This window comes from Dipodomys ordii, unplaced genomic scaffold (genome assembly GCF_000151885.1).
Source record: "Dipodomys ordii isolate 6190 unplaced genomic scaffold, Dord_2.0 Scaffold189, whole genome shotgun sequence".
In the NCBI taxonomy this organism is placed as follows: Eukaryota; Metazoa; Chordata; class Mammalia; order Rodentia; family Heteromyidae; genus Dipodomys; species Dipodomys ordii.
In genome coordinates, this window is record NW_012267405.1 from 88,930 (window position 1) to 109,213 (window position 20,284).

At 43.8% G+C, this 20,284-nt stretch overlaps 1 protein-coding gene across 1 annotated transcript in view; it reads left to right on the top strand.

Annotated features, from left to right (window-relative positions):
- Nucleotides 1-13,596, top strand: part of Adra1a (adrenoceptor alpha 1A) — a 63,922-nt gene extending 50,326 nt beyond the window's left edge. Inside the window, exon 2 of the mRNA XM_013034427.1 lies at nt 12,877-13,596. Within this exon, the coding sequence (XP_012889881.1) occupies nt 12,877-13,394 (518 nt within the window). The 3' untranslated portion in view covers nt 13,395-13,596. The remainder of the gene's footprint in view (nt 1-12,876) is intronic.
- The last annotated feature ends 6,688 nt before the right edge of the window (nt 13,597-20,284 follow it).

A 20,284-nucleotide genomic window follows, 5' to 3' on the forward strand; every position in this document is an offset into this window, starting at 1 on the left:
CTCCAATAAACGACTAGAAAACCAGAAGTGGCACTGGGCTCAAGCCACAGTAGAACACTGGTAGAGCTGAAGAGTACAGGGATAGCACCCAGGCCCAGAGTTCAAGCTCCACGACTGACAAAAAAAAAAAAAATGATGAAGAAACAGAATGGTAATCTATATAACTCTCAAAGTGTCTTCTCTGTGCAAATTCCAGTGTAGTTTATAAAGCTTGTCTCTTATACACAGATACTATTCTAATTCTATTTTTCATGAGACTCAAATGATTTGGAGTTACTACATGCATATTTAATGCGTGTCAAGATAACCACATAATTCTCTCTGCCTGGAAAAGTAATTTGGGAATGAAAAATGTCCTTTGGACAAAAAGTAAATGAGAATAAGCAGAAGAGAGCTAACGTTCCTTTTGATGAGTGTAAGCAAGGGAATCATATGTTTAGATCTGTTTAGTGTAGTGGGAATCCTTTCTAAACCTCCACCAGAGCTGGAGGCAGGAAAAGTTTAAGGCTAGCCCAGGCTAATTTCACCACACCTGGTCTCAGAGACAAACAACAGAAAATAGAAACAAAAGTAGTGGTGGAGAGTTTGACTAGCATGTGCAAGTCCTAGGTTTAATTCCCAGTACCTAATCAATGTTCTTTCTGTATGGGGTTAAGAAAGCTGTGTTTTCTGGACAGGAGAAGTGCAGAAACTCCCATCCAGCCCGCAGAAGGAGAAGATGGTTGTGAGCATCACCAGAGTCTCAAGATGGGCTTATTGGTCAGTGCAGACAATTTGCATCTGATTTTGAGTCAGGCAGACAGCTAGCTTGATGACTTGAAATGTCCTTATCACCTCCTGCCTCATCTTCGGGACCACAGACACGGAGAGAGTTTAGTCGTTGTTGCCTGAAATAGGTGCCATGCCTGGACCACTTTGGCTTCAAAATTGCTCTTGAATCCTTCTCCCCACAACCTCAACAAATATATTTGCTAGTAATTCTCAGATTTACGGCTCCTAGGCCCCACAGCCTTCTTAAAACTAAAAACAAAACAAAACAGAAAAACACTCCTAAAACAAAAAACTGTGAGTTATAGCTGTCGTATTTACCCTATGAAATGTAAAACCTGAGAAAGCTTCTTAAAATTTTTAATTCCTTTAAGAATAATCATGATTCGGGGCTGGGAAGTTGGCTTAGTGGTAGAGCGCTTGCCTAACATGCATGAGGCCCTGGGTTCAATTCCTCAGCACCACATAAGCAAAAAAGAAAAAACCCGGAAGTGGCGCTGTGACTCAAGTGGTAGAGCATTAGCCTTGAGCTAAAGAGCTGAGGGAGAGCACCCAGGCCCAGAGTTCAGGCCCCACGACCGGACCCAAAAAACAAAACAACAAAAAAAGAATAATCATGATTTAAAAAACAATAATAGACTCCCTGGTTATTAAGGTAAAACAACATTTTTGCGAAATGAAACTTTATTTTCCAAATTAAAAAGTAGTGATTTTAAAAACATTTTTTTCGGAAGTGGCGCTATGGCTCAAGTGGTAGAGTGCTAGCCTTGAGCAAAAGAAGCTCAGGGACGATGCCCAGGCCCTGAGTTCAAGCCCCATCACCAACAAAAAATAATAATAATTATAAATAAATAACATTTTTCCAAATGTCTTCAAAACACTTCCTCATATCTGCTTCTGAAGTTGATATGTTATAGCAAACCATATCTTGTCATCTTGGGAACATTCCATTAATTTGAGAGGGAATGAGAATGAGAAAAACCAAGACAAATAATACCTTGGTTTTATTATGAATTTCTTTCCCACCTTGCAGGTACTCTAGAGGAGATACTCTAATATGATTCTCTTCATTGCACACTTGATTCTAGACATCCTTATCAACATTTGCTCAGTGAGTAAGGAAACCTCACGTTTGTCCTAAATAGATCTTCCTTTCAATCTGCACATATCCAAGTTTTCCAGTGAGCACACACTGCACAGACTTCCCAAAAATCATCATATCAAATCCAACGCCTCCACCTCATTTCCAGGGCCTCCATCCTGGCCTGTGCTCTGTGAATGACAGGTGGATTCCTGCTTTTCTTCTCCAGTAACTTATGAACCCAGGAGGCCAAGAACTGAGTCTCACCATTTCATGAGTTAAAGACTTAAAGAAAGTTTTAAGAAATTTAGAAATGGGGGCTGGGAAGGTGGCTCAGTGGTAGAGCACTTGCCTTGCATGCATGAGGCCCTGGGTTTGATTCCTCAGCACCACGTAAGCAAAAAGAAAAAAGCCAGAAGTGGCGCTGTGGCTCAAGTGGTAGAGCGCTAGCCTTGAGCTGCAGAGCTGAGGGACAGCGCCCAGGCCGAGTTCAGGCCCCACAACCGGACCAAAAAAAAAAAAAAAAATTGATAGTTTAAAAAAAAATTTAGAAATGTAAACAAAGGCAACAAAACATCATAGGTGATTAGTTTATCTGTATACGTCTATGCTTTCATTCTATTCAATTGTTAGGGAAATTATCCATCATACAGCCAAGGGGAATAGTCTAACAATGCTAATTTAGTTTTACATGATCAATCAATATGAAGTCAGTATTGTTTTATTGAAAACCAAATAAGGCCATGATGTAATCCTAACTGGTCAGGAGATGGAGATCTAAATAATGGTGATTTTAGGCCAATCTAGACAAAAATATATGGAGATCATATCTCCATAAACAAGCCAGGCACAGTGGTTTGTGTCTGTTATCCCAGCAACAGTTTGAGAGCTGTCCCAGGCAAAAAGCCCGAGACCAGATCTGAAGAGTAAAGTAAAGCTGGAAGCATGGCTCACAAGGTAGAGTAATTGCCTCCAAAACATGAAGCACTGAGTTCAAATCCCAGTACTGCCAGAGCTTTTGACATATAAGGATTCTGAAAATATGCTCATAGCATGAATATAAATTTGGATGCAACCATTTCTAAGGATAAATTTTCCAATTTTTATGTCTTTTATAATCACTGTGGCATTCAGATGATCTGCCCCTTGACCTGGATAGTACCTTCAAATTTGCTGAGCTGCCTGTGATTATTTGCATTCTTCTCCTGAAGGGACTTTACTATTCTTGGCACTTGAAAGTACATCGTTTTGGGCTGGGAATGTGGCTTAGTGGTACAGTGCTTGCCTAGCATGCATGAAGCACTGGGTTCAATTCCTCAGTACCACATAAATAGAAAAGGCCAGAAGTGGCACTGTGGCTCAATTAGTAGAGTGCTAGCCTTGAACAGAAGAGGTTCAGGGACAGTTCCCAGGCCCTGAGTTCAAGCCTCAGTACTATGGGGCGAGGAGGGGGAGGGCTGGGTCTGCTTTTCCCTGTACGGTTTTGGTCAGGCTTGTTGGAGGCATAGGCAATGTGGGGGCTTTTCAGTGACTCAGCTTACATGGGCTAAATAATCCTAACAATTTTCTACTTTCTCATCCATTCATCTTTGCTTCTTGTGTTTGAATTTTGGGGTCCGTTTTTAGTTTACCCAGCATAATGATCAGTCCAGCTCTTCACATTTTCCCTGTCTGGGCAGAGTTTATGGGAAGCTCTGCAGAAACTGAATAAATGTGGATAGATCATTTGTTTTGTATATACCTTAGTCATTCACTTCAGTATAGGCACACCAGATTTCCTAATAACCTTTGTCTATGTTCCTATAATTTGGTCCATAAGATGTGTTAACTGAAGCTCTTATTGGCAAGTGTGTCAGTGACCAACATAGAACAGTCAGTCACTGTATGTAACAATCTAGAATCTGAGTGAATCTCCCTGTCATTCACTCATTGTCATAACTGAATGTCATTGCATTTGATTGCAGGAAATGTAAATAGATATCTCCCATCAAAGAGAAATTCAGAAATAAGAATTCAAATACTTGTCAAAAATTTATGTCATATGAACTAGAATTCCTTTTCCAAGAATTTATCTTGAGAAAAACATATTCCACATGTACCTCCAAATCTAGCCACACAAATGTTTATTTCATAGTTATTTATAACAGAAAACTTGGAAAGACTCGAAATGTTCAAATTAGCAAAGGAAGATAAATAAATTTTGCTGTACTTAGATAATGACATGCTAAGATGTCATGAAAAAAATTATATTCTGAGGTAAAAATGAAATAGAAGAATGTTGGTGATTTATAAATGAAAAAGTCACAAAAAAGCATGTAATATAAATACAATGCCATTTGTTTAAGATGTGTTCATTGCTAAGATACTGCCACTCAGAGCACCAGATTTGGTAGGAAGGAATCAGGCATATGGATGGATGGATGGATGGATAGATAGATAGATAGATAGATAGATAAATAGATAGATAGATAGATAGATAGATAGATGGATAAATGGATAAATAGATGGATGGATGGATAGATAGATAGATAGATAGATAGATAGATAGATAGATAGATAGATAGATAGATAGATAGATAGATAGATAGATGGATGGATAGATAGATGGATAGATAGATAGATGGATAGATAGATAGATGGATAGATAGATAGATGGATAGATAGATCAATGGATGGATAGATAGATGATGGATAGATAGATGGATAGATAGATGGATGGATGGATGGATGGATGGATAGATAGATGGATAGATAGATCGATGGATGGATAGATAGATGATGGATAGATAGATGGATAGATAGATAGATGGATGGATGGATGGATGGATGGATGGATAGATAGATAGATAGATAGATAGATAGATAGAGATATTGCCACTCAAAGGTCATGATTTTATATATATATATGATTTTTAATATTAGTTTTTTATTGTGAAAATACCATACAGAGGGGTTACAATTACATGGGCATATATGATGGTTTTGAAAGATCTGATTCTCAATTTTGTCCACGTGTATAACATTGTTCATGGTCAATTATGTTACATTCTAATATAGAATATAGAATTCCTTGAGGCACGGTATTTTTAAATTGGTGATCCCACCTGTACTGAGAGACCACATTCTAGATTTCAAAATGACATCTTTTATTTGTAAAATGAGCTATTAAAATTCCTGGATAGATCTGTTGTTTCTGTTAGAATATCACCCACATTTGACAGCGGTCTAGTCTAGTTTAAGCCAAGGGCTGGTCACCTACAGAGCTAGAGAGAAATGGCAGGGACTCACCCAAGTTCCCAAGCTTGTGGCTTGTGTACAGGATCCAAGAGGTGTTTAAGCTACTGGGGTGGGTTATATACAGATCTGGGAGGTGTTTTTCCATAGATTTCCTTCCCTCAACAGACCCAGCCGTTACTGCTGGAGAATGACTACTCCATCAGGAGGCACAGTCTCTGGATGACCCAGTGGCCATCGAAAGGACCTGGTGTGTCATTTCCAAGTAGGGAAGTTGTCCAGAGGGCAGGGACTAGGCGTCGCACAGCAGGCAGAACTGAAAGTCCCTTTGCCTGTGCCTCGCTCACCCTTTTTCTACACAAACATCAGCCAGCTCACCCATGACTTGGCTGGCAAGAATCTGGACTTGGACTTGCCACCGCCTTCCAGCTGAACGCGGAGGGCTTGGTCCTCGCCGAAGTCTTGCAGTCCTGCACTTCCTTCTTGGAACACCAGTTTTGGTCGTTTGTGTCACTGCTTTGGATTGATAGTGTTTGGCCAAGGGCTCAGGTCCCACAAATATGAGACGAGATGATAGCTATCATATCTTAATTACAGGCTTCAGTCCTCCCCGGGGACTCTGTGAAATGTCTTTATAAGTACTGGAAGTAATAATTTTATGAAGTGCCTTGCAAGTTAACCATATAAAATTCTGTGGCGAATGGTCTTATTTTCATGGAAATATGAGTATGGTGAAGCTGGGGGAGATAAACGTTAGGAATGTGAACTGGGACGGACTTTCCTCCAGTGAAGACCATATTTATAGCTGTGAGTTGTTGAAGCAGGAATTTTATCCAAAACACGGTTTTCTTCCATCAACAAATGTCATCCATTGACTCCACCAACTTTCTGTTGGAACTGTGCGCATCACCCAGGGGGGTATAAAGAGCCACACGTGGCACGTGTCTTTCGATTGCTGAAATCAGAGATTGGAAGGCGTTTGGACAATTAGATTGCCAGGCACCAACTGCGGGCCATGAAGTGTCATGGGTGTTGAGGAGATGGCGGGGAAATAAAGGGACAAAAAGTGCTGCCTTTGAGTTTAGAGACAAGAGGAAAATGAGACAAGCAAAGAAGGCAGGAGTTGTGCCATTGAGAAGAGCAGCTGTTACTCCGCACCTAGGGAAGGAGAAGGGAACAGGTTGCGAAGGGTGCTGGGTGCCGTAGAAGGCAGTCAGTGCGGGGGGGTGGGGGGGGAGAGGACGGCACTTCTGTAGGCTGAGTGGTCCAGGAACCTTTCATGTGGTGATGAGAAGATACTTCAGACAGGAGGCTCATGAGACAATGGTGGCCCTAACAAGAACAATGATGTTTGAAAAGTAAGCTAGGTGACGGAAGAAGCCCTCTTCGGGGAAACAGCCCATAGAGAGCATGATGATGTCATTGCTAGCTTTGTCCTCAGCCTCCTAAGGGGGAAATGATTCTATCTTTTGCCTATTTTGAATTATCTCTTCAACACAAGGAAATCCTCCAAGGACATATCCTCAAGGGGTCCATGTGGCAGGGTCCTGCCTTCCCCGAGTTACTGTGGGATTGTGGCTCAACACGTGAATTATGGCAGATATTCCCCCCCTCTTTCCCAAGGGGGTATGTTGGCCATTGAGACAAACCTGATGTTGTTGTTGTTGTCGTTGTCATCATCGTTGTCATCATTGTTGTCGTCATTGTCATGGTGGCATTGGGCCTCGCACTTGCTAAGCACTTGTGAACATTCTACTATTTGATTCCCCCCCCCATCCACCTATTTTTTTTAACTTTAGTTACTTTTTAAACAGGATCTTGTAGTTTTGCCCAGGGTCAGCCTCGGGTTGTGATCCTCCTATCTTTGGTCTCTCATGAAGCTGGGATGACAAACTCATTTACCACATCTGGCTTATTGAGTGACATGGAATCTCCCTAACTTTTTGTATGGGATGGCTTTGAACTGCAATCTTGCTGATCTTCCACATGGCTAGAATGGCAGGTGTGAGCCACTTGTACCCAGAAGAAGCAGGCCTTTTGAAGAGCTCTAGTGTTGCGCATCTTTGATACCCTGGGATAGAATTACTGCCGTGCTGAGTGTCCTAGGCTGGTCAGAAGATCCTGAAGAGTACTGTGCCTCTTGCAGAAGTGCGGGGGATGACTTAACATCTCCCCACGTGGGTTCTTGCCTTGCCTGGGTTGGCAGGAACACTGACATCACAACAGTAGCCAGTCACCACACATCCACCACTAGAACTGTGGGCAGCCCTCTCCCTTACACTGGGCAGGCCCCGCAGGCCCCGACTCGCCCCCTTGGATGCTAAATGTCCATGTGGCACCCATTCTGCACCTGTCCTTGCCCTTCTGCGCCCTCCTACACCTCTGCTGTGTCTCACTTTGTCTGATATTCATGCTTCTGATCAGGAAGTTCAATGTTGACTCTCAAGGGAGCAGCTCTCTTACTCAGAGCCTGAAACAAGCACTGTGTAGCTTCAGGCCCCAGTTAAACAAAGAAAGGAGAGAGCAGGAGAGACCTTTCCAGAGAGCACTGCAGTCAGTCTGCTGGCAAGTCTATATGCTTGACACTTCCATGAGGACACAGAGGCTGAGCTAAATGAGCAGCTGAAGATACCACCTGTCTTCGTCAACTGAGATCCAGGCCTACCCATGTCTGCCATCACCACAGACATGGTGAGAAGCCCACTGGAGTGAAAGATTTCTCTCCAGGAAATACCTTCACCTGCAAAGACTTGTACTCAGTTTCATAGGAAGTCTGTCCAGGGCTCTCGAGTTGTGAGACCAGGGCTTCCCTTCACAGTGCCCAGCATTCATAGAGATAATTCCAGGCAGACACCACAGAGACATTTGGCTGATGGAGAACAGCCCACAGGTGGCCCTGCATGACCCCAGGAAGGCACAGTTAGGTCACTGCAGGACAGCCAAACTTGCAGGTCATCTGGTTGACCCCAGGAGGATAAGAAACTGAGTCTGCTCTTGCACTGTGACACCTTCCGCTTTTCTCTGGGGCTTCATTGGAGGAGGAGCATAGTCTTCCCAATGGAAAGGCTGACTGGTATAGCCTGAACCTTGCTTGGGCCTAGAGCTCCTTGGTAGAAAGCTTGGCACTTATTTGTGTAACAGCTGTTTCTCTCCTATGTTCACTACCTGGAGAAAACACTGGATGAGAAACACTTCAGAGTGGTTTTTCTCCCCTTTGGAGTGATTTTGCTTCCCCTTTGGAGTTCATGTGCGCTAAACCAGCCAATTAAACACTAATTTTCAGAATATAATATGCTGCTGACAAGCCTGAACAGTACATTCTGACTTTTGAAATACAGCAGTTGATGATACCACCTTCCTTCTCCTTAGTTAATGTACAAAGCCTGTCACCATCCCGTGATTATTGAACATAGTTTGCCATTAACACCTTCCATGCTGGTGTAGGGTTGCTCAGTGGCCCACAAAGGCTGGGAGTAGAAATACGTGAGATGATGGAATCTGTGTCTAGCCCTGCCTTGGCCACGACAAAGTCGTGTGAGATGGGGAAGCTGCCTTCCTGCTTGACCTCCCTGTCTTCATCTGTAAAGAAGGGCTGCTGAGGTATCTTCACAGCTCAGGTATTTATGGCTCTAACTCACGAGTTTAACCACAATCTGGTGTCTCTCAGGGTTGTCATTAAAGAGACCTGTCAAGCCTTCACATGGGGAAAATGGAGCACAGACTCTGTAAGGCTAGAAGACTGACAACTGAGCTTTCTACTGCCAGTCTGAGAATCACCCTGAATCTGAAAGAAATTGTTGGATTAAAAGAAGCTCCCTAATTACCAGTGCAGAGCTGGAATTAGACAACTCCATTTCTAGTCCCATGTGTGCAGCAAACTCACATAGGAGACCAACACTCACAATAAGTAAACAAACAAACAAATAAATATATGTTAACATCATAGAGGGAAAGCCTTATTGTCACTTCATAACTAAATAGGACTATAATGTCCCAGTCTTTACTAAAATACATCCTGATGTCCCCTTCATAAGCCCATAGATAAACCTCAGGTCAAAAATGAGAAATCAAATCTCCCCCTGGGATTGGCCTCCATATGGAGATACCATTTGAAATCATTAGTTTCCATTTCTCCTTGGAATTTAGAAGCTTCCACAGTAAAAGAGAAGGCTCTGAATTTCCAAAGGTGAGGAAATTATTGGTGGTGCTCAGCCATGACGTCTGTTCTACCAATGCCCATCTAGCCAGTTTGGGAAAGTTAAGAAAGACTCAGGAATTCTGCAGCAACTAAAGAACAGAAGGAAAAAACTCAGTGAAGGGAAATGTCTCCAGAGACTTGGGGATTTTTCCAAAGCCCAAGAATTAAATTAGGCAAATTCACATGCAAAGGATGACCTGACCTACAAGCATGTTCAGGAAATTAAGCCGGGAGCTATTGGCTCCTTTTCAAGCAGAGTCTAGGCAGAGATTGTTGAGGAGTAAAACACAGCTTGGTGATAAGAGGAACAGGAGCCCCTGTTCTCATGTAGGTAGCTCAGAAGTCTGCTTCTTTGTATGAAGTATAATGAGAAGAACTGGAGTTCCAAATATCAAATGATGAATCAAGAAAGGAAAGGGGGAGTCATACTCACAAAGAGAAAACCAGAGGACTGAACAGAACCAGTGCACAAAGGAACAAACTGCAGAAGGAAAGCAGGGGGTGGAAGAGAAGCAAAAAGTAGTGGCTTTGAGACAAAGAAGTAAAGTCACAGACTACCTGGTGAGGCAGAAACTGAGGCTAAGGAGACACAGTCACGCAGCCATCCACAGTGATAGCCAGGAGACCAGGGGCTCAACAGAATCAGAGTAAGTCTTTGAGATCCCATTCTGCTGGGTTCAAAAGTTCCAGAGTGAGCAAAACCCAACCGGAACTACTCAACTGGAATTTATTCCTTAATGATTGGCCGAAGGTATCTGTCCTTAACTCTACTGTTTTGCTTTGGTCCTTCATGCCCAGATGGAGAGAGGAATGGTAATAGCATGCTTCTGCTGTCTTCCCACTCTAAAAAGTATCATCAGTCATCAAGAAGAACCCAATCTCATCAAGGGATTGGCTGGGCACAGCGTCTCCCTCCTATAATCCTATCTATTCTGAAGACTGAGATTAGGAGAATAACAGTTCAATGACAGCTCAGACAAAAAGAGATTCCCCACCTCTACCAGTAAAAAACTGGTTTCCATTTGTCATCGCAGCTTGGTGAGAAGTGTGAATAAAAGGATCACTCTCCAGGCTGGCCTGAGCATACATGCAAGACGTTTTTAATAATAATAATAATGAAAGCTGGTAGTGGCACTATGGCTCAAGTGGTAGATGCTAGCCTTGAGCAAAAAGAGGCTCAAGGACAGTGCCCAGACTCTGAGTTCAAGCCCCACAACTGACAAAAAAAATAATGAAAGCAAAAATAAGACTGGGTGTGTGGCTCAAGTGATAGAGCACCTGCCTGGAAAGCACAAATCCCATTAAAATCTTATCACCATAAGACAGAGAGAGAGAGAGACAGACAGAGAGACAGAGAGAGAGAAAGAGAACAGACCTAAGAAGCAACTGAGCTGGGGATGGAAGTTGTGGGGAGTTGAATTCTCTCAACTGAGCCTGAGTTAGGAAGGTTTGGACAACAGGATGAGGAACTCTGATAGGAATCAGGTAGTTACAGCTCTTTGCCAAGCCTAACTCCAGCTATAGCTGCCCTTCCAAAGAGGAGAAAAAGATGAGCTGAGGATGGGAGATGAGAGTAATGGCCATGGGAGGAACCAGCCCTTTGCTCTCTTTTCTCATCCTTTGGAAAGTGTCAAAAGGAATTATCATAATGAATCCTCTCCAAGCCAAAGCCATTTGGCTTCCCAGGGGACAAAGACATTTCCAAGCAAAAGTGTATCCCATCCGACACCTGCCCCTGGTGGACTTGTTAGACTGGGAGTCGGCAAATCTGTACTAGATTTAGACATGTCTGGAATTGGTCCCACCCTCAGTGGAATAAACCAAATGGTGCTGTTTATGGGAAGGTCTTTGGCCTGGAAGTATCTCCCACTCACCATCTGAAAAGCCAATGTCCAAATACGTTCTTAGATTAGCAAGCAAATATCCCTGAAAGATTGAGGCTGGAGACTAATTTTACATCCAAATCTTAATATGTTAGTTCTCCAGCAGCATATACTGCGGGGGTGTTCTTGCAAACTAGCCAAGAGTGCTCTAGAGTTGTTTTGTTTTGTTTTTTACTCTTTCTCATCCTATACCTCAGCTTCATGGAAGACCAATGGATGTTTCAAGTGAGGCATGTAAACAAAAGAAGAACTTCCTTTACTTCTGGCAGTGTGCATGTAGCATGTGGATCACAGGAAAGAGAGAGCCTGGGAACTTGGCTCTGGAATTAAGGGGTGGGGTGTGAGGGAAGAAAGGGGGGAATGAGAAGGAGATGACCAAATGGAAATGGTGAGATTTATGAGCACAGAGCTGGACTCTGTACGCAGAGAGTGTGTCCTTGAAGGAATCATGGGAGATTTCAGGACTCTCCGATCACTATAACAGCATTCACATTCATAGTTCATGTATTTTTTTTTCTTTTTTGCTGTTCAGTAAAATTCTTCAAATAAGGGAAACACTCTCCCCTCCACAGATGATTTATTTAGAGATGAAATTTCCAGACAGGCTGATTTTTGCTATACCCGGCTCATCCAGGCCTGTTGTCACTAAGTGTAGGGAAAGGTGGCCATTGTGAAACAGATTCCCCTAATCACACTGTTGGCCCTGATACAAAGAAGTGCTGGATGATATATAGACATTGTAATGGAAGGCGAATTTTCCCTGGAATTGGCCATAGTTACCTAGCACCAGTAGTCATGTGAAGATTGACTACTTTCTGTGCTCTTTTCAGTAGCACAAGCAGATTCGGGAAGTATTCCTATGTATTTTATTCAATATGCTTTAAGATCCCATGAAAGAACTTAGGCACTGAAATCAGACTGCCTAATATTAATCCCAGCCCTACCAGAGACCACCTGAATAACGTTGGCTGGGCTATTTGGCCTCATGAGTTGGCAGCATCTCTATTTATAAAATACAAGTCAAGTAACTCTTAATATCACTGTTGATGGTTGAAATGCATGAAAGTGCTCATCACAGGGAGGAATGGGGGAAAGCCACCATAAACTGCAATATATAGCCTACAAAATTAAGAAAATGAAGAGAAAGGCTAGAGTTAGAAGTGGAACTATGGCTCAAGTGGTAAAATGCTAGCCTTAAGCAAAACCGCTCAGTGACAGCACCTAGGCCCTGAGTTGAAGCTCTAAGATTGGTGCCAAAACACACACACACACACACACACACACACACACACACACACACGTCCAACTTTCAGGAGGGAACAAATTCAAACATATTGGCTGCATCAGAGACTAAAAGGGTATTTTCAAATTTGAATGTGAATTAGTTGAATGTATTCCAACTTGTTTTAAAATTCAGGCAGGACAATTTATATAGTCTACTCAGTCAAGAGGTCATGTTTTGATCTTTGAGGCTCCAACGAAGAGAGACATCAAATGATACTGTATGGTTGAGTGCGAGCTGCCGGAGGCCATCACTGATGGCTGGATGGGGACACAAACCACGTAAGAATAGTCAGACCAGCGAATGTTAGAGGCACAAATGCATCTGGAATCGTTCGGAAGTTTTTAAAGATGTTTATTAGTCGGTTTTCCTCACCAGTGAACCTATTGCCATGCAGATAACATGCACAATTCTGTGTGTTTTCTTTCAGGGTCTTTCTTCCCTGAGTTCAAGCCCTCAGAAACAGTCTTTAAAATCGTATTTTGGCTCGGATACCTAAACAGTTGTATCAACCCCATCATCTACCCGTGCTCCAGCCAAGAATTCAAAAAGGCCTTCCAGAACGTCTTAAGAATCCAGTGTCTACGTAGAAGGCAGTCTTCCAAGCATGCCCTGGGCTACACCCTGCATGCCCCCAGCCACACCCCGGAAGGGCAGCACAAGGACATGGTTCGAATCCCCGTGGGATCTGGAGAGACCTTCTATAAGATCTCCAAGACCGATGGGGTCTGCGAATGGAAGTTTCTCTCTTCCATGCCGCATGGATCTTCTAGGATTACAGTGCCAAAGGACCAATCTGCCTGCACCACAGCCCGGGTGAGAAGTAAAAGCTTTTTGCAGGTCTGCTGCTGTGTGGGGCCCTCGACCCCCAGCCTTGGCGAAAACCACCAAATTCCCACCATTAAGATCCACACCATCTCCCTCAGTGAAAATGGGGAGGAAGTCTAGAGGATGGGACAGGTCAGAGAGAAGAAGGATGCCAGGTTAACACACACACACACACACACACACACACACACACACACACACTTCCTACTTGTAATGCCAGGTCATCCTTCCTGGAGGAGGACCATCCACTGAGTGGACAAACTGGGCCTGGAGATGGAGAGGGGATGTACCTGGTCAAGCAGCAGTAGCACCTAGGGATGGGGTGGGATGTTTCCCAACACTCACAGTGACCGTAGACAGCCTGTCTCTGCATCTGAACACCCCTTCCCACACTGGCCATCCTTCCAAGCCTGCCTTCCATGACTGGCCCTTCCCATGGAAACCACCACGGGAAGCAGAATTCCGTACACAACCCAAAAGACTATAAATATAGGATTATGATTTCCTCGTGACTATCTTGAGCACACATGCTTTCTCGATGGAAGTGGGGGGAATTTTATTTTCAGGCTAACCCTACTGACAGCCACATTTGACATGTGTGAAGAGAGGCTATAGAAAGAAGAGCTATAAGATGGTGACAGATATCCTGGCACACTGCTTTAAGAAGGAGCTTTTAAACTGCACCACTTCCAGTAGATCCAGTGGCTCCACATGGGTGACACTGGACTGCGAGATTTACCTCCTCTGGTTGCCTAGGCTGACTCCCAGCCATGTCCCCTAGACATAAGACTAAAGGACACTGGCCTCAGAGTGAGACCATGGAGCATTCTGGAGCTTGTGGGTCTGGACATCATGAACAAAATGACTTAAAAAATAAAAAGATGGCAGAGTGAGGCTTGCTTTTACAAAGTAAGGACTTTGAATAGTTCCAAATTCAGAAAGAAAGTTTCTTCTATCATCTGTTTCATGATCAAGAGGTTCAGGTGGGTGGGGTGGGTGCTAAGAGGGAGGCTTTGTACTTCACAACCTTTTGGAGATGTGGCTTAGAAAGGCCTTTCTTAAACTACTTTCCCTTTTCTAGAACTCCATTAAGGAAATCCAGAGAGCTTATAATTTTTTATTTATTTATTTTGGTTGGTCATGGGGCTTGAACTCTGGACCTGGGCACTGTTCCTCAGCTCTTCAGCTCAAGGCTAGTGCTCTACCACTTGAGCCACTGCACCACTTCTGGTTTTCTGGTGGTTTATTGGAGATAAGAGTCTCGCGGACTTTCCTGCCCAGGATGGCTTTGAACTGTGATCCTCAGATCTCAGTCTCCTCAGTAGGAGCTTATAATACTTTGAAATGCAAAATATACTTCTTTTTGCCTGCCTATTGCAAAATGGACAAGGTTCACCTGTGGCAGGCTGTAATGAGTCCTAAGATCCAGTACAGCCTGGCCTGAAAGACACATTGGTGTTCAGTTTTGCATGCACACTGATTGAGCACCAAGAGCTGCCCAAATAGGGGTTCTCAACATTTTTGACAGAATCCCCATTTTTTTCTGGTGGGACATCCCACCGTGCCACAGCTAGTCCCACTTTATCCAGAACTTGAAAATGTGTTACTCTGTGCTTTCTATATACCAAGTTTTGACAGACCTTATTTAACTCAGATTGTTACTAATGATGACAATGGAACTCTAAAAATATTTCAAGTATGCCTGTCACTCAACAATAAGAATTTAAAATAGGGGTTATGTTTTTTATATCATTCCTTACAAGAATCACTGGCCCAAAACTGACTATCTCTGTGTCCCATTCATCCATTTACATAACTTCCTCTAAGGATTCCAAAACAGATTGAAATAATGTATGTGACCTTCAAAGCGAAGGTCCTGACTCAAAAACTTGCCCTCCTTCCCTGCTGCAAGTATTCCTTCTCTTAAATTTTTCTAAAAGACAAAACCTTTTCCATGTTGCAGTGGAATCTGAGTTTGCATGTGTATTTGGGTTCTGTGGTAGGTTGTCTTTGGATTGTGAATATGGCTGCTTTCTTAGCCATTTCTCTGGACAGTGACTTTGTGTTGGTCAGATGGACAGCTTTGTATGCAGAACTTGGATTTTGGCGCTGAGAAGCTGGCTGGACTTGAGGTGCTTTGGACTCTCTGCATGTCCCCTAACAGCTCTACCGGGTGTGTGTGCAGAAAGACATCTAGGGAAAAAGTGAATATGGCCAAGGTGGTGGGCATGACTGTAATCCTAGTTACTCAGGAGCAAGGGGAGGGGATTGTAGGCCAAAACTTTTGTGGGCAAAAGTTCAAAATCTTTATTTGAAAAAAAAAGGCTAAAACAGAAAAAGAACTGGGAGTGTGCTCAAGAAGTAGTGGAGGGGTAGGGTAGGGTAGAGAGGAAAGGAAAAGAAAGTAATAGAACGGAAAACAAGGGAAGGGAAGAGAAGGAAGTGAGCATACAAACCTGACTTGCCTTGGCAGGAAGGATGAACTTCATAGTTGAGAACCAGCTCTTTCAGGAACTGAATTTGAAAATATGGCTTTTGACCCAGACTTCCCTTTAAGGGAGGCACTGCCTTGTGGCAAGAATGGACACCCTTTGTCTTCAGCAAAGTAACACAATGTGATTCCCTGTTCGTGATGATCTTTAAACACTTTCATGGATGAAACGTAAATTTTACAAATAGAACATGTTTACAAGTATCGGAAAGCTAGTGCTAATGCCACCTTCTAATCAAAATACACAACTAGAAAATCTTTCGGTCATCAAAAACATGACGATTGTATCCATGTAAAGTTATCCACAAATAATTGTCCGGTACCCACAGCTCCACTGCCCCTGCCTCAAGGGTGGCAGACTTGTAACATGGTCTCCCCCACCAGCTTGCTACTGGGTAGAAACATTCCAGTTTTATAAAAGATTGATAATGTCACCCAGGACTTAGTGACAAACTGAGATGAACACTGTAAATGTGGAGCTGCTGTTTGCCCATCCACAAAAACTTCTACCTTTACGCATGCCAGAAACTCTCTGAAATGGTTACAGCTAAACAAGGGATTGTCATACTTATTCTCACATGTTTACAGCTTCTATTGGGAGTTTGAGGAATTTTCCCTGAGGAGTCATGGTTAAAATGTCTCCTCTAATGTCTTCTAAAAAGCAGTTGCTCTGGGATTGTCTAAGCATCACACAAATCCATGTGACATTATAGGGTGGGCCAAAAATGGAGATTATTCTGTGATTCTAATTGTATGCATTAAGGGCCTTAAATCTCTTAAATCTCAAAAACTTCCCCCAGGCTATTGCAAAGGTTCCGGAGTAGCATTTCATCCTTCAGTTTTCTTTCTTCCACCTCTCTCCTGGCTCATCCAAAACGACCGTGTGTCATCACTCCGAGTACCCCATATTCTTCAAAATACTGGGACTTCTGACTCCCTCATCTCTCTCTCTCTTGCATTCGTCTGTCCATGACAGACTGTGGTATTGGAATGCATAAATACTCTCTTTCCTGGTAGGTCCTAGCGTATGTCAGGGCTGGCTGGTGCTAAACCTCTAGCAATTCTTCTATTTTTGTTTCAGAAATGAAAATCTGATGGTTGAGACAAGTTAAGGGCTTTCCTAAGGCCAGGGAGGATCCGTGACTGAAACCTTGGGTGTCCCTGTCTCCTCAAGTGCGTGTTTTTCCGTGGCATTCCTGCCTTAGGCACTGTGAGGGGCAAGCCCTCTCACTGCGTGTTCAAAGGACAACAACTCACACCCAAACTGAAAATGGCTTGTTCCTTGAGATGTACTTACAATCCGCTTTGGCACATATGCTACCAAATCTCCAACTCGGCCAGAACCAAGACCAGATAATCATTGCAAAGATTGGTTGTCTACAATTGTAGCTATCAGAGTGCACAACAATTTCAGGGGACGGCAGTCCAGAAGGTGACTACGGCCTTCCAAGAAGGGCAAATGAAATTGGAAGAATGCAGAGAAGGCTGCATTGGCCGTGAACAGCAAACACGAAGGTGGGTAGGACACTCACTGGGTGATGTGTTATTGACTGCCATTGACCACTGAATCCTTAGAAAATGCATCCATTCAAGATTAAACACAAATGATACAGCATCACTCACTCACCTGTATTGCAACAGTTTTGTTTGGGGATAGAAGGGAAGAGATGATAGGTTTTTCCCCAGGAGTTGCAGAGAATGTACCAAGCATACGGTTTTCCTGGATGCCTTTGGGAGAAGAGCGCAGAATGTTGATCTCCTGGTTGCCAGATACCTGGGAAGTCTTTGAAAATGACGAGCTGCTACTTGTAGGCAGCCTCCACTTGCTTCTGGACCCCCTTTCAAAGTAAAAGCTGCATGTTCCATTCAACTTGGCTGCCCACGCATTGGCAACGTGAACCATCAGGCGGTCCTTTTGGTTTCACACTCTTCAGGGTGACGGTCTGGAAGTGAGAACATTCTAGAAACTGCTTAGGCTGGTAATTGTTCACTCTTTAATCACAGCTGACAGACACCCTCAATTGCTTCTGGGAGTAGTTCTGCTTAGGTTCTCTTGCCGAAAAGAAAGAAGGAAAATGATGCTGCCTCTTGTATGTGAGTATTTGTTGACTTGATAAAAGAGATAAGAGCTTGGCTTGTCAGCAAAGGGAAAGGGAAACTCTCTAAGCAAAAGTTGGGGTGACACAAAAGAAGGCACAGGAGGCAATACTCACTGGTCACTGATCTCTTTTGCACTACTAGGACTTTTAGCCAAGAAGGCACCTGTGCGCAGCTCCAGCCCAGCTGGAACACTTGCCTCTGCCCCACGTCCACAACTCTGCAGGGCTGCATCTGCCATCTTCCAAAAGCAACGGCAGCAATGGCTTCTGGCCCTCCAAGGTCCCCGCCAGAGGCGTGAACGGAGATGACGGTGATGAAGGAACAAGTTAGGATTTCAGCAAAGGATGCAGTGTGACCCCGAGCATGCTCCTTCAAGTTCCCAGACGCAAACGCCATGCGGGTAGGCTGAGGGCCAGTCCCATCTTCTCTGTGCAGGAAAGTGTCCTCGCTTCCTCAGTGGGTTAGGAGTACTCCCCGCCTGCCAAGAATGCTGTGGGAGTGGCCTGTGGAGAGAAAAGTTAGGGTTGGAGGTGGTAGAACACGTGGTAGAACACCAGCCAATGAATGAAAACAGAGAGAGAGAAAAAGAGAAAACCATAGATGTGGCTCAAAGCAGGGCAGTATAGGAATGCTTTGCTTCAAATGATACACCAGGAGCTGTGCCAAAAAAGCACAATAATTACTTTGCCTTTCATATGGCTCAGGAGTTAAGACATTATTCTCTTTCTTTCTCTGTTGCTCTCTCTCTTTCCCTCTCTCTCCCTCTCTCTGTCTCTCTGTCTCTCTCTCTCCATATCATACTCAGTGTAGCCACATTGTAAGGTAGAAGTGATTATTGCTAAATTATGAAAAATACAGTCTTAATTAGGTTTAAAAAACTTCAAGCAAATTTATACTGCATCTGGAAAAAATATGCTAATAGCCCTGACTTATTAAATGGACTGAATACAGGAGATGCATTCAAATGGGAGATAGCTGAGAAGCTAAGTCAGAAATCCCTACCCGAGTTTAATGTTCCCATCTATTGCTGAAATTTTGGCTATCTCGGGTCTTGCCTGCATGGTGTAAGGAGGACAGGATTATTACCTATTCTTGGTGCACAGAGAATGGAAGGAGGGGGCTTGAGGATTTCTTAGGATACTCGATCTTGGCTGCTGATTCCTTTTTCTGTGACTCCCCAGTGTCCCTGCAGTTCCACTGTATTTCTTACCTCTCTGGCTTCCCTAGCTTGCTGTTTCGTCTCTAGTCCGTAATTCCAGCTCGGTTTGTACCTTCTCTCCTGTTCCCTTGCTCAGCAGTTGCGCAGTGCACATTTCATCCATGCTTCTCGCCTTAGCTAGCAGACAGGCACACATCACTCTAGTTCTTTCTCCCTTGATAAGCCACCACAGAGCCAGAAAAGCAGGTGGGGCAGGAGGCTATTCGTCTGCTCCAACAGGTGACATGTGAAGCAAAAACCAGCTGTGACAATCACCTCAGAGTCCTCAGAAACACAAAGGTCCCAAAGGGAGTTTCAAGAATATTCTTTCTGGAATGTTCAAGCCTGTGAGTTGTTGTGCACACCCTGACCAGCAGCAAGCTACCTCCCTGCACTGGCCTCGCACTTGGCACAAAACCCCCGGGAGGCACAGACAGTCCCCAGCGTATGAGTCGGATGGGTTCCAAGTCTATCTGTTCTGAAGTCAAGAATGTGCTTTTCCAAGAGGCGTTCTTATACATGGGGAGGGGAAGATGTTCCCAGATGAACCCAAAAAAATCTATTTAATTTACACCGGGACTTGGCACACTTTCTGTAAACAGATAGAAAATACCTCATGTGTTGTGGACAACACGGCCTCTGTCACATGTTTTTCTTTGCTTTGTCTTTTTTTTTTTTTTGAGGGAAGAAGGAACAATCCTTGAAAAATACAGGAGCATTCTTGGCTCCGAAAAGGGAATTGGAGCTAGGCACCAATGGCTGATATTTGTAATATTTAGCTGCACAGGAGGCTGAGATCTGAGGATCATGGTTTGAAGCCAGCCCAGGCAGGCAAGTCAATGAGACTGTTATCTCCAATTAACCTGCACAAAGTTGGCAGTGGCTCAAGTGGTAAAACACCAGCCTTAAGCAAGAAAACTAAGGAATGGTGCCCGCGCACTATGTTCAAGTCCCATTAGCAGCCCAGAAATAAAGTGGGGGTTAGATCTAGCCAATGGGCCACTTTGCCATTCATGCCTTGGACTATCCCCAGCTTACAAGATAGTTCAAACAATGCTAAACAATGGTATTCTGACATTCAACATGCAGGCAGCATTTATAAACGTGTCATCGACGCCTCTCCTCTGGACTAAATTCATGTTCCCATTAGCAAGTGCAGGAGTTGTTACAAATCCCTGAGTGGCTGAGCAGCTGTCAGCAGCTAGAGGAGAGCGGGCCTGC